This window comes from Epinephelus lanceolatus, chromosome 9 (genome assembly GCF_041903045.1).
Source record: "Epinephelus lanceolatus isolate andai-2023 chromosome 9, ASM4190304v1, whole genome shotgun sequence".
Lineage (NCBI taxonomy): Eukaryota > Metazoa > Chordata > Actinopteri > Perciformes > Serranidae > Epinephelus > Epinephelus lanceolatus.
The window spans coordinates 16,117,625-16,131,739 of NC_135742.1; the positions used below are offsets into that span (position 1 = coordinate 16,117,625).

The 14,115-nt window shown below is 41.2% G+C and overlaps 1 protein-coding gene across 2 annotated transcripts in view; it reads right to left on the reverse strand.

The window, feature by feature from the left end:
• The window catches only part of gpat2 (glycerol-3-phosphate acyltransferase 2, mitochondrial), a 201,865-nt gene that overhangs the window by 34,718 nt on the left and 153,032 nt on the right, over positions 1-14,115 (reverse strand). For both annotated transcript variants that reach the window (XM_033619169.1, XM_033619171.2), the window contains 6 exons: positions 13,900-13,970; positions 13,680-13,790; positions 13,114-13,236; positions 7,594-7,693; positions 2,661-2,794; positions 806-905 (listed from right to left, as the gene is read on the reverse strand). In XM_033619169.1, coding sequence (XP_033475060.1) covers positions 806-905; positions 2,661-2,794; positions 7,594-7,693; positions 13,114-13,236; positions 13,680-13,790; positions 13,900-13,970 — 639 coding nt within the window. The remainder of the gene's footprint in view (positions 1-805; positions 906-2,660; positions 2,795-7,593; positions 7,694-13,113; positions 13,237-13,679; positions 13,791-13,899; positions 13,971-14,115) is intronic.

Sequence of the window (14,115 nt, forward strand, 5' to 3'; positions counted from 1 at the left end):
TAACATGGGGTGAGTAACTGATATACAAATAAACAAAATTGTTTTTCTGGGTTAAGTATCCCTTTAATGGCTCAATTAGCTTTGTGTAGCTTCTCAAAGTGCATCTCCAATTGACAGTGATACCTTAAAATAAATCTTAGACTTTTAGCCAGTTGACTGGTGCTGCTCTAGAGACGAGTGTCAGTCCACCACTGTGATTCAGACTGAAACATCTCAGCAACTACTGGATCGATTGCCATGATATTTGCTTCACATATACATGGTCCCTAGAGGATGAATCCTACTGCACAGACTTTGGTGATCCTCTAACCTTTTCATCTAGCACCACCATGAAGTTGACATCTGTAGTTTTGAATGAAACACTTCAACAGCTATTGAATAGATTACTATAATTATTGGTACAGCCATTTTATGATCCCTTCAGGATAGAATGAAATAACTTTGAACCTCATTAAAGTCATTTAGCTTTTAATTTGTCAAAAACTTTGGTTGATAGTCCAGCAGCTGTTAAACTTAAGACATTTCAAGACACATTTCAAGAGATTTAGCATGCTAAGAGGCTTCACTAACATGGTAAACATGGTAAACATGGTATATGTTTCCACCTGCTAAACATCAGCATTTTAGCATTCTGCTCATAGCAATGCTGTGCCTATGTACAGTCTCTCTCTTTCATGGCTGTAGACTCTTAGACTGGTTAAGATAATAATGCCTTATTGTCAGGACCCCAGTGAGGAGCAAACTTTTGTGTTTCAGTGTTCATTCACCCTCATCTTAGAACCATCAAAACACATGTCAGACTTACGGAGGCCATTACAGGAGCGTACAGACTGTCCATCTCAGCTTCTTGCTCAGTCAGTGCAGAAGGTGGCAGGAGGACCACACCTACTTTCTGCAGGATTGATCTACAGGAAAAATAGAGGACACTGTATCTTAGGCATAACCAGTTTAATTTAAGCAAGCAAGCAGCACCTTACATAGACGTCCGTCCCAAAGTGCTTTGCAGTCAAGAAATAAAATCAAATACATAAACTGAAGATGAGACACCAGACAGGATGTACAAGGGGAACAGACACATAACACAAGTTAAAACATAACATACCATATGCTCTCTGAACAGATGGGTTTTTAACTGCTTTTTAAGAGTCCACAGAATCCAAAGCTTATTTTGAAACTATTCCAAAGCTTAGGGGCTGCCGACTGGAAAGCACAATTTCCACAAGTCTTAAATTGTGTTCAAGGTTTACTTGGAAAACCCTGAGCAGAGGACATAAGACCTTGGCTCTGGAAGTGGGGTGCAGAGGGTCCATGATATACTGTGCAGCCTGACTATGCAGGCCTCTATAGACTAAATTACTGTGATGTTGTGCTGACGGCAACAATCACTCCAGCTCGCACTTAATTTAAATCATGGAGACATGTAAAATCTTGTTTATTTCTGTTGTCATTTTCAGCTACAACTAAAACGTTTAAAGACTATATGTCTTTAAAAGTTTTAGTTACAGGCAGCTGTTTAGTTTAACACGGTGGTCCGACCTGTCTGATGTTTCTGTTGTGCTCATTTTAGGTAGTTTGTTGCTTTGCTATCATTGTTGATAGACCAAAATCTCCAGCACAAATTAAGCAATGTGCTGCTGTGGAGGGGGCTGCAGCAAAACATATTTAGCCACCTAAAAAACTAATATCAGTTAAAGTGTACGCTATATTTGAATATTTGCTCCACTTTAACCTACACACTAACCTATCGAAGCCGTGGTAATTCAGCAACTCCTGCGTTCTGCAAAGCTAAATTACAGTTTTTGTCAGTAGAGCCTGGTGGCTTTGATATAGCAGCTTCATTTCCTGGCTGTGACGGCAAGGTAAAGTCATGAAAAGATTCTAAAAATAACGTACACTTAAACTCTCATAAATCTGACGGCCTGCATTATGATGTGTTTATGCTTCTGTAATTCTGTGTCAGTAATACTGATCGTGATTCTGTATATCTTTGAGGATACCTCTGAGTGTCGGCTTTCATTAGAGCCCAAAATCCTAACTGGCTAACTAGCGTCTTGAATCCGTCCTGTCAATCTTCCAGTTCCCTTTTTGAGTGACACATAAAGACTACTGCTGCCTGATATGGAGACTTATTTCCTGTCATACAGGCACAGAACATACATGCTAGTTGGCTGTAGGCTTCAGTTGTTCCCTTCTTTGATGTCGGTTTAGTGTGTCTGGATGTTAAGGTGCTAATACGTGCTTTTATCTCATCAAACGTAATGAGATGAAAGCATGTATTAGCATCCCCATTTAATTTCACGACACACCAGAGCTAAGGTTGCCTATGTTCCTCGGGTAAAAGAAAAGTGAGCGTCAAAACTCATAGCTTGGTAAAAAAGATTAGGCAGACTGGTCCGAGAAGATGAGAATGAGGCATCAAGGTTCTGCCTGACTGCTGAGTGAAGGTTGTCAGGGGCAATAATAATTTAAGAAGCTTGCAGAGATGATGCATCTTCACACTGTGTTTAAAATTAAACTGACTGGCCTGAATATGATACTGTGAATAAAAGAGATGAATTCAGCATCTCATGTCTGGCACAAAGGGTGTCTACATGCATTATTTGCGGGGGAAGGTACTGTATGTCTATTTCTATGCTTCTATGTGGGTTTGTGCGTGATACCTTATGATGGAGCTGTTAATGCGAAGGGGACAAAGAGCATATGGGACTCTCAGGTTGTGACAGAAGAGCATCAGGGAGATGAGGGCACAGTCCACGACGCTCTGACGCAGATGCACATAAACCAGCAGAGATCCCTGAATTACAGAACAAAAGCAGCTTTAGACAAACAAGATTCCTCACATTGTCATTCATTAAGGCAAACAATGGTGGGCTGTGCAGAGGTGGCGCACGGATTAGGAGAGTGTTTCTGTGGCCATATTCAATCAATATTATAATCAAGCCTCACAAGCTTTAGATAGCATCAGGAGAATGGAAAGTCAAGAAAATACGTCTATAATTTAAAACCAGAAGAGGTAATGAAAATGCAGAAAAAGATGAAGGTTATACGTGGAGGGCATGTTTAAGTGACTGTATATACTGTAGAGGGTGACAACATACTGTGAGTGCTTTTATTTCAAGGTCAACAACAGCTATTTGTCTGTATTATTTTGTGCCTTTTCTTTCCTTTTTAAGTAGCACTGGTTTGGTTGTTTTCATTACAGACGTGGAAATGAAGAGCTAATATCACAAACTCAATTATATATCGAGTTAAGTCAAAGCAAAGAGATAAAACGTGATTGTACTTTTGTGGATATGATCGTGCCGCTACAGTAAAATAAAATAAGATAATAAGGTGTGACAATAAAAGTGCTGGAACATCAAAACATGTAAGCAGTCGGAGAAATGCTCACAATAAAAACATGTCTATTATTCTCTTTAAATTTTTGTTCATCATCTTTTATTTATCTGGCAAACATGTCCCAGAAATCTCAAAAGACTCTCAGTTACTGGTTTATTAGTTGATAATGAATCAGTGCACAGTGAATAAAACAGCTAGATGAAGACATGTAAAGCCTGTTTGCACGGGACTAGTATTACCACGGGACCTTGTAATTTAGAAATTACCTTCCCCACGTCTGTGTTGAGTGTGGCGTATTCACATGGGATAAGCAAGGTCTGTATTTTATTCAAATTTACTGACATTATCCCCCAGATATGATGCGCAGAGTAATTTGTAACTCCAATCTACACAGCACAGAAACACTAGACAACACAACTAGCGGTGATTTACAGTGTTAACCTCTTTATGTTCTTTCTAATGTGGGTTAAACATGCAGAACTGATTCTGCCACGCGCTGTCACATCATCCATCTCATTATGTTTCCAGATTTTGCTCTTGTAATAATAATGATAATAACATTAATACATTGTACTTATATAGCGCTTTTCAAGGCACTCAAAGACGCTTTACAAATTCAGGGATAAAACAAACAAACAAAAAACACGAGCAAGAGAACAAACTAAGGATGAGGAGAAGAAGGATGGGGCGGCAGTAGCTCAGTCCATAGGGACTTGGGTTGGGAACCGGAGGGTCGCCTGTTCGAGTCCCGGTCCGGACCAAAATATGGAGCGTGGACTGGTGGCTGGAGAGGTGCCAATTCACCTCCTGGGCACTGCCGAGGTGCCCTTGAGCAAGGCACTGAACCCCCCAACCGCTCGGGGCGCCTGACCAAAGGGCAGCCCCCTCACTCTGAGATCTCTCCACTTAGTGCATGTATAGGTCCTGTTTGTGCATGTGTGTGTCTTTCGGACCTGTGTGTAATTGACAAGCAAGAGTGAAAACATTGAATTTCCCCTCAGGGGGATTAATAAAGTGAATAAACTTAAACTTAACTTAACTTAACTTAACTTAAGAAACTGTGGGTGATTGAAAGCAGTGTTGAACAGGAGAGTCTTGAGTCTTGGGAGTGCGATGATGGAGGAGCTCAGACAGGTAGGGTGGGGCCTGGTTATTGAGGGCTTTGTATGTTTGTATGAGGAGGATTCTGAAGTAGATTCTCTGGGGGATGGGGAGCCAGTAAAGTAAATGGAGAACAGGGGTGATGTGGTCATGGGTACGAGAGTGGGTGAGTAGCTGAGCAGCAGAGTGCAGGATATACTGGAGCTTATTGGGAGTTTTTGAAGATGAGCCATAGAGTAGACTGTTGCAGCAGTCCAGATGGGAGGTGATGAAGGCGTGGGTGAGGGTTTCTGCAGCTGAGAAGGAGAGGGATGGACAGAGGCGGGCGATGTTCTTGAGGTGAAAGAAGGCTGTTTTGGTGATGTGTTTAATATGCTGGTCGAAGGAGAGGGATTGATAGAAAATGACGCCATTTTGACGTGATGGATTTGCTGTTGTGTAGCAAGATGAGCCTCCTGCACCCAAAATGCTGTCAAAACTTTCATTTATAATCGCCAAGGCAGTCTCTGTAACTCTCGACGAGTAAGGAGGCAGTTAAGAGGCGTGGAGAAAACAAAAAGCGTAAATACAATCCCAAATCCCAGAGATGCTGATTTGCACTGGACTACTATTATCACATGATCTCCGTGTTTTATGAAATTAAGTAGGTATTCTGTGCGCAAATCTTTAGGTGCATGCAGGTTAATTGGTGACTCTAAATGGCCAATAGGTGTGAATGTGAGTGTGAATGGTTGTCTGTCTCTGCATGTCAGCCCTGTGATAGTCTGGCGACCTGTCCAGGGTGTACCCCACTGGGACTGGCTCCTGCCCCCCGCAACCCCTGACAGGATAAGCAGCATTCAGCACCTGAATGGATGAATCAAGACCTAAGCCCATTTTTTAGTCCCCCTATTTACAGGTTGAAAAGATGCATTTGGACAAACCAAAAATATTCCAGAAGAGAGGACACTATTCACATGCAGGGTTTTCCCTGGGTTTTTAAAGGGTGTGGGTGCAAATGACACCATACGCTCATATCCCTCCATCCTGGCATACCTGTGCGTTTGTTTTTACTTTACTTTTTCATTATTTTACTGATGTTTTGCTGTTTATTATTCTCGCCAGACACCGCTGCTAGTTATTTGTTTTTATAGACTTTTTCATCATTTTATTGTGATTGTTAACATATATTATATATCTCTCTAGTCTGTATGACTGTGAATTCAGGGCATTGTTTAAAAAACAGCTTTACGCTCAGTCAATTTGCACTGAATAAACACTGTTGATGATGATGATGATGATGATTTGCATATTGGTGAAGCCATCATGCATTCAAGCTGAGTGGTTGTGCTGGTTGCAGCGAGGGAGAGCTCAGCTAAAGCCATATAATAGATGTATAGTGGAATTTTAGCCAAATAATCACAAACCCACAACAGGAACATTGTATATTGGGAATAAAAAGGTAAAAAAAATGAAATGAGCTACAACAGGAGGGATACAACGTATCAAAATTCTCAACAAAACATCTGAATGGCATGAGATCTATGGTGCTTATAGTGCACCACTTTCTCAAGCTTTGAAAAGTTCTAATCCAGAGAAAGTTTTAAATAAGAGCTTCAACGTAACCTCAAAAACTCACTGGCCTTGAGAGTAGTTTCACTGCTTCGCCTCAATGTCAGACAGTCAATTCCACAGGGGAAAAATAAGCCATAATATCAATCTCTTCAAAGCCAGACTGCATTGAGAAAAACAGTGATTTAACATTGCTTAACACAGCAGCTGCTGGTCTACCACTGCCTCAAAGAGTTACATTGTTTGCGTTATTATGTGAATTTGGCCTTTAAAAGGGTCAGTTTCAACTCACCAAAGTTGCACAAAAACACTAACTAACTAACTCATTGAGGCAGCAGTAGACCAGCAGCTCCTGTATTCTGCGAGCTAAAATTGCTGTTTTTGTCAATGTCTGGTGGCTTTAACTAAAGCATAGAGGAACTGAAGGCATTAATGGCTTTCCCATCCGGACGGGCCATCTGACGAAAAGGTTAAGCAGTGAAAATACTCTCAATATGAATACTGACTGTTTTAGGTGGGACTTTTTTTTTAGGTGGCTAAAGTATGTTATGTCGCTTACTTCATATACAGCAGTACATTGTGTAGCTTCTGTGTCAGATTCCTGTCTGCGTCTCCAAACTTGATGGTGCGCAGACTGACATCTACTGTATGTGATACACTGACTGTGGATAAGGACCCAATACAGCCCCACTTCAAAAAATCCGAACTTTCCCTTTAAGTCCCACTGCTGTGGCCTCCTCCTGCCTGCCCCACACCTACTGACTGCCTGCACATGGCGCAAGAGGTGCAGTGAGACACTGCGCTGTTGGCAGAAATCAACAAGCCCACGCCTAGAGCTCTATAGATGTTCTCCAAGCTGTTTTTACGTTCATATGTCTCAGGGCACGACGCAAAAAAGCTTAGGCTTTGCACCTAAGCCATATACTGCCACAGAGAACCCTGACATGATGTACAAAACCCTGAATATTCACTGACAACCAGCTGACAGCTACTGAAACCCACAAGCTCCACTCGAATAATTTGTTGGTGGTTTTGCCTTTATTTATGTAATTGACTGCATTTCAATGATACCTAAACTAAAGACAAATTTTACTGGATTCATTCATGCCCATCTTGACCCTCTGCAACAGCAGCCTGACTCAGACTTATTTACTTGTATTTATTTAGTCAACCATGTAATTCGAGTTATGTAGTCTTCAGTAAGAAACAGTCTATAATTAAGAATAGCAAGGCAAGGAAGAAAAATAAAAAGTTCTAGGTATTTGTTCACAGACTTTTAAAAGTAATCATACATTTACTTCACTGGAAATATTCATATATTCTACCTTCAAATGCAGAGAATAGAGGCTGTGTATACACAGGGTTGTAGCTGTTTACCATCTCATTAGATGGCTGAGCACATCCAGAGTGTGGATGTGTGTCGAGCCGCAACATCATAGTATCTGTGTTGTAAATACAAAGTGTACTTTCCATGTTTTTCAGGATGAGTTGACACCCTTCGGGGTAACAGTTTATGGTAGCACATTTAATCATCTGTGAATGAAAAAAAAGTTAAGATACTGCGTTTGCATAATGTATGTGTGTGTTTACAGATACTTGTACCTCTTGTGAGGCTCTATGCAAAGCCGGCAGATGGTTGAGGTTAACTTGAATACTGCCAAACATGGAGGAAAACATCTTCAGCATCACCCAGCCCAGGAATCTAGCCACGAGACGATAGTGGGTGGAGAGAGGTATAGAAAGAAGAGAGGAAAAAATTAATGACCAGAGATAAGGAGAAAGGGAGGACAATGTAGACTGGGGAATAATGGACAGATAGAGATAGTGGTGAGGCTAAAAATGGCCACCGATATTGTGATGTTGAGCATAAGGGAGCTCTGGCAAAGATAGTGAGGATGGAGTAAAGTGTGACATCATGTAAATTAGATAGATGGGAGTGAGACAACGTGGGAAGAAGAGGGATAAGGACAAGAAAGAAACTGATGACATAGGGAAGAGGAAAAAACGGAGAGCGATAAAGAGGGGTGTGTGTGTGAGGGTGACAGCTGCAGATAGAGACGAAGGCTGAGGCTGTAAACGAGAAAGTGGGAGAGAGTAAGAGAGGAGAGGAAAGACAGTACAGGGCAGATTTTGAAGGGAGATTCCTAAAACTAAAAGACAGCCTAAAAAATTTTAAAAAGAGCCACAAGTTTTCACACCATTCCTGTAGAATCTAAGACTCTCTGTGGCTACAAGAGCAGGCTCTTAGGACCTGACAGTCATAACACCAAATTTCAATTTAAAATACAACCCACACCTTTTTCGCCTGGACAGATCGAAGTGTGCTGCACGGAACAAGTTTCTGCCTCAACAACTGTCAGTCATCTTGAAGAGTGTGACTGACTGATGCACAGTCACACACCAGTAAACATATAACACATGGGCAACCTGACAAACATCCTACACATCTATGCACAACTTCTGTGTTTGTCTCTTTCAGGTGGCACCAGGTTTGTAAAGAAGTGCCGAGTGGCTTTTCCTTCTATTGCTGTCAAGAGGGAAGCCAAAAGGAAGTTAGTTGAGGTCATTTTGAGGCATCCAAGGCTTCAGAACTAAATGTCCTGCTCATTTTCTGCAGACCGTTATTATAGCTCTGTTTCCACTAAGCAGTTCAGTTCGCTTTTTTTTTTTTTTCGGTTTCCACTGCGAAAAGTGGTGGATGGTACAAAGTGAACCATTCAGTACCGTCCCCATTTTTGGTCCCCCCTCTGTTGGGGTACCTAGCACACAGATCTGGTACTAAAAGGTGGAGCTGTGAACACTGCAGTCTGTTGATTGGTCAATAGAGGATAGTCTCTCTTGCTCAGGGCTGAGTTGTGGCTGGTTTTGAGGCTCATGTAACCACTGTTCACACTGTGGAGAGTTTTACACATTAGTGAACTGTAACTATAAAATGGAAAGATGTTTTGCTGCCTCTCACAGCAGCTGTAGTCGGAGAAAAAATAATTTCATTCACTGGGCCGACTGTCAGGGACTTTGAAGCTGGAGCGTTAACTTTTAATGTTACTCAATGCATGAGCTGACGACATGAATCAATCAGCACACCTTAAATATTCGTAATAACTTATACGACATACACTTTTAGTAATGAGTGGATCCTCAAACATTTATATGTATTCATTTCGACCTCGTTATGCAAACTGCATATATTCTAATCCTCCCTCGGAGAAAAGAAAAGTGTCGTGGAGGGTCATTCCTGTGGGCTACAGCAACACTAAACCCCTGAGCTTGTGCTTGCCTTAGAAGGACTAAATGCACAAACCCGCTTTTTTTTTTAAATATCCCATGGAGAGAGACTCTCACTAAAGTCTGTTCTATTTTGTCCTGTGGAGGATTAACGAGGTGCAGACTTCCCTTTGTGTCACCGCCAATGAGGAAATACAGTAAGTGCTGGGTGGAGCAGGGAGTGACAACAACCCCACCCACATTTAAAGCTACTGTTTACAGTGGGTATCATGTCTGAAGGGTTACTTTTGGTTTCAAAATTACCATACTGAAAGTGTTTGGTGGAAACAGAGCTTTGGTTTATATGCACACTAACATCCACTATCATTCCAAATATAACAATATTCTGAATTTGGTCATGTGCATGCATATTTGGTTTGGATATTCCCAATTAGGCCTTTTTCCAGATTTTTACGCTGAAGATGTGCCAGTATCATTCGAGTTTTAGGAGCAATGCTTGGACATGTACACAGTGCTTTGATAATATGTGTCTCAGTTGGGGTTTCTACTGCAGGTTGGGACCCAGCCTCATGCCTGTTTACAGTTAGCTCTGCATTTTCATGGACACACTGTAAAGAAACCAGCTAGCTAACAGTTTGCAAGGCGGGGGTAGAGATACATGTCCAAAAGAAAATCTTACATTTCAGGTCAGTCTACTTTTAAACATTATTAAAAACTTGGATATCAACAGGTTTTTGTATACGCGCAAATATCGCAACACCGACCTTTTCAGGATGGTGGCTATAAGAGGAAAGAGGGAGGTTGTGTTCGCACGGTGGAAAAAGTCTGCTACAGGCAGAAAACTTTTCAAAATCCTATTTTGACGCATGCAAAGAAGCAGGACAGTACAAGCTGCTCCACCCATTCCACTTTTCTATATTTTGATAAAACACTAATTAGAGAATGCACTGCTGCATGTTAACAGGAATATGAGTGGAAAAATCATTTTCATTAACAATATAAACAGCTATTGTCTTTTTCAGAATGCGGGGGCAAAACCAAAATGTTTTGTGTAAGTAAAGGAAATCATTGTTGGGTGACTGCTAGTTGGAGCAACTTCAATCAGTTACATTGTCAGTAAAAAAAAAAAAACAAAAAAAAAAAACAAAACAGAAAATATCTTGTTCTTGGTTAAAAAAAGATGAAGAGACAAGGCTGTGAGCATAAAAACAGGAGCATTTCCATAAAATCTAATCACCAAGCCTCAAATTTGGTTGCAGGAAACAGAAAACTGATTACACAATCAAGATAAATCAGCTTAATTTCACATTCTGGGGCCATTTTGGATGAATTTGGTGATTTTGCTCTGCTGTCTAATTGCACTACAAATGTCCTCTGAATTGCTACAGCTCTCTCCTTTGATTTGCTTCTTTGAAAACATCAGCAGCTGATGCCCTTGGGTATAGTAGAACTTTAAGGATAAGGCGGGCAGTGTTCTGCCCTTTTGTTATTGTCGACATAAAAAAAGATCGAGGCCAAAAGTCTCAAAACATTCCAACCTCTCCAGCCTGGCTGTTGCTCTCAGCCCCGAGCCCATCTGTTCTTACTGAAAGAGTAAATCTTTAAAAACAACTCAAGAATCTGAACTTCACTCAAGCAGCTGGGCACTGTGGCTTTTAACACACATTACTCATACAGTGAGTATTAATGGAAGCAGGATGGTGTACACTGATCAGCCAAAAAATAAAACACTGACTGAATCTTGTTATATTGCCATGTTGTGCTGGGAAACCTTGGGTCCTGCTATTCATGAGGACGCCACCTGACACACACCACCAACACAATTGCAGACTTATTACACCTCCTCATGGCAACGGCACTTCCTGATGGTGGTGGCCCCCCAGCCACACCGCAAAAAACTGCCCCGGAATGGCCATGACACGACAAAAAGCACATGGCATTGACCTAGCCTCCAAATTCTCCAAATCCCAATTTGATGACAATGGGAACTAGAATTAGGGCCTCACCGTTGTGTGTCTCCATCAACCAGTCAAGTTGCAGTTTACATCCATGTCTGTCCAGAATCATTTAATATAAACAGCAAAGACTTTGATGGAATTAATAAGTGTATTTTTTGGCTAACTGGAAGTAATCACTACAGTGACATGTAAGATTCCAATGAATTACGTCCAGTGAGAAACATGCTGTCTTCACTTATAACACTTACCCACCAAAATTAGGGCAAATATATGGCTTTGTTTAACGTGGGAAAAAACTTTACAAATAGGTGACAGACTGCTTTCCAGTCACCAGGAGAGCTCTGCAGTAGATGCATATGCCTCCCCTAGTTTTTTATTTCTGTTCTGTCAGGAGACACAATTTTGTCATACTTAGTGTATTAATGAGTTATGGCCAAAAACACATTTTGTGATATCACAGTGATCTTTCACTACCAAAATCTAATCAGTTCATCCTTGAGACCATGTGGATGTTTGTGCCAAATTTGGAGTAATTTCCTCAGGGTGTTCCTGAGATATTGCCTTCACAATAATGAGTCAGACAGAAGGATGCCCCAACAACATATATATATATATTCACAATTACAAAACAAACGTGCAGCAGAAATCGGGCGTACAATCATTTCCACGCAAACCTTGGCACTGATAAATGTGGATGTTAGCAGAGGCTATGGTCAAATCTCACGTCAGGTCTTAACTCATGCACGCAAGTTTGAGTCAGCGTGGGCTTATGGTGTGGCATAATAAGTCTGGCTGAGTTGGAGATTGTTATTAGACCGTATTCTGCCTGGCATCTATGTATTTGCAGCCATATATATATTTAAAATGTATAACCTATAAGAATAAATTATATTTTATAAAGGCCTACATCAACGCACTCTATCAGCTCGCAGCTGCCTGGCTCTGTGGGACTGGCTCCAGACTGACTGGGTCAATTTTAAACTTTAGTATAAATATTATAACAATATCAATATTATAAAATATATAGTTTCATATTATTAATATATGTAAGCTATAAGTTGGAACATATCATGGATTTATAAATTAAATATTCCAACCTCAGTTGGAGTTTAATTGTCCACTGCACACATTGTTGACAGCAGCAGTAATTTCTTTTCAGAATGCATTTTTCCAAATTCCTTTGATGACACTTTTCAGGCTGTCAAATAGAACCAGTTTGTTAAATTGAACCTGGGACATCAGCGCTTAAATTTCTAGCTCAGAGAACTCTCTCCTCTTAGCCTTATTTCGCCTCTCCACGTTGTAAACTCTGGGGGCGTGACCTCTAAACCGAAAATATATAGGGCAGGATTTTTAAACGATGATTGTTTTCAGCTGCCACACTTATTTACACCCAATCATTCCTACCCTGGTACTGGCGAGATAGTAGCATTTCATGAATCACATGCGAACCCTATCGCTGGATGATTTCTGTGCTCAGATCAGCACTGGATTGTATGTTAGATGAATAAATGAGAGCTTCTGCCACGGCTGTCGCCAGCGTAGAGGCATGAAAATACAGAATATCACCAGCCTTATCCTTTAAGTAATAAAACAGAATCTATGGAAAAACCTGATTTCTCATAAATGCAATTGGAATTCTAAGTGTTAGAGTGTTTTTTTCTGTGTTTATGTTCCATGTTTGTGTTTTTTTGCTGTCCTGCTGCAAAAGGAATTTCTCTTTGGGGACAATAAAAAAAACCGAACTGAACATCACAACTGTATCTCCGCTTCAATCACTCTTTTTCATTTTTACCTCTCAGTGAAAGGGTTACATAGTGCAGCTTTAAATCAATACACAACGGTGTTTTATGAATAAATAAACAATAAACAACAATCTTTGAACCTCGCCCTTTGCCTATCAGTGCCCCCACACAAACATAAACAAACACAGACGCACCGTATGAGGCCAGGGGAGATGCAGGTGTTAATGAGGGGGAGGAATGGCGAGAGGTGGCGTAGCTGCCCTCGGCTGTCTCCCTCCTCAGGTGCTTTATGCTCTGCTGTGAGCGCCTTCTTCACCCTTAAACACATGGTCACAGGACAGCAGGGTTAACACATCACAAAGCCTCTTTTGTGCTACATGCAGACAAACACCCGCCTTCCAGTAAAACAACAACAACATCCCTGAGTAAAGAGGTTACATAAAGGTTAAACTCAATTACACCGAAGGAGAGAAAACAACAGATACAAACTGGAGACTCAGTGACAGAGATAGGGAAAGTGTGAAGACAGTCCCAACTTATTCTATTTCTCTTCCTTCACTCAGCACAGACCCTATGATGGCCTTCATTTTCTATATCTTTGTTTGTGTCTCTTATCTTCTCTCCTCCTTTCTCTTTCCCTCTCTCCAGAACTGCAGGGTCTGCTTCATTTTCTGTATCTCTGCCTATCATTTATTTACTCTCCTCTGGCATTTCCCTCCTCCTCCTCCTCCTCCTCCTCCTCCTCTCTTCCCTCAGGTACCTGTTGCTCTGACAGACTCTCTCCAGTCTGTTGCTAACAGGACTCGCGTAAACCTTGCGCCCACTCACAAACAGCACGCAGCACACCCTCCGCACCAGCCAGCCTCGATACCTACGATACGAAACACACAATGCAGAGGCAGAAAATGTGCATGGGTGAGTGCGTTGGGACTGGAACATTTTGTATGTACTTGCCAGAATACTGTAGGTATCATCAATACCTGGTGTGTGTCTCATTGACACTCAGCAGGTTGTGAAAGCCAAGGAAAGAGTTTTGTCCAGGTTTCTTACGCTACACAATAAAAAAAAACACACACAGACCAATGACCTGGGTGTCAACATCAGCACAGATTCAATTCACTGTATAAAAGACATGCGAAGCTGAAGGATGCCATTCGAATGTGGACACCTATAAAAGCCTCTTACAGTCACTGAAA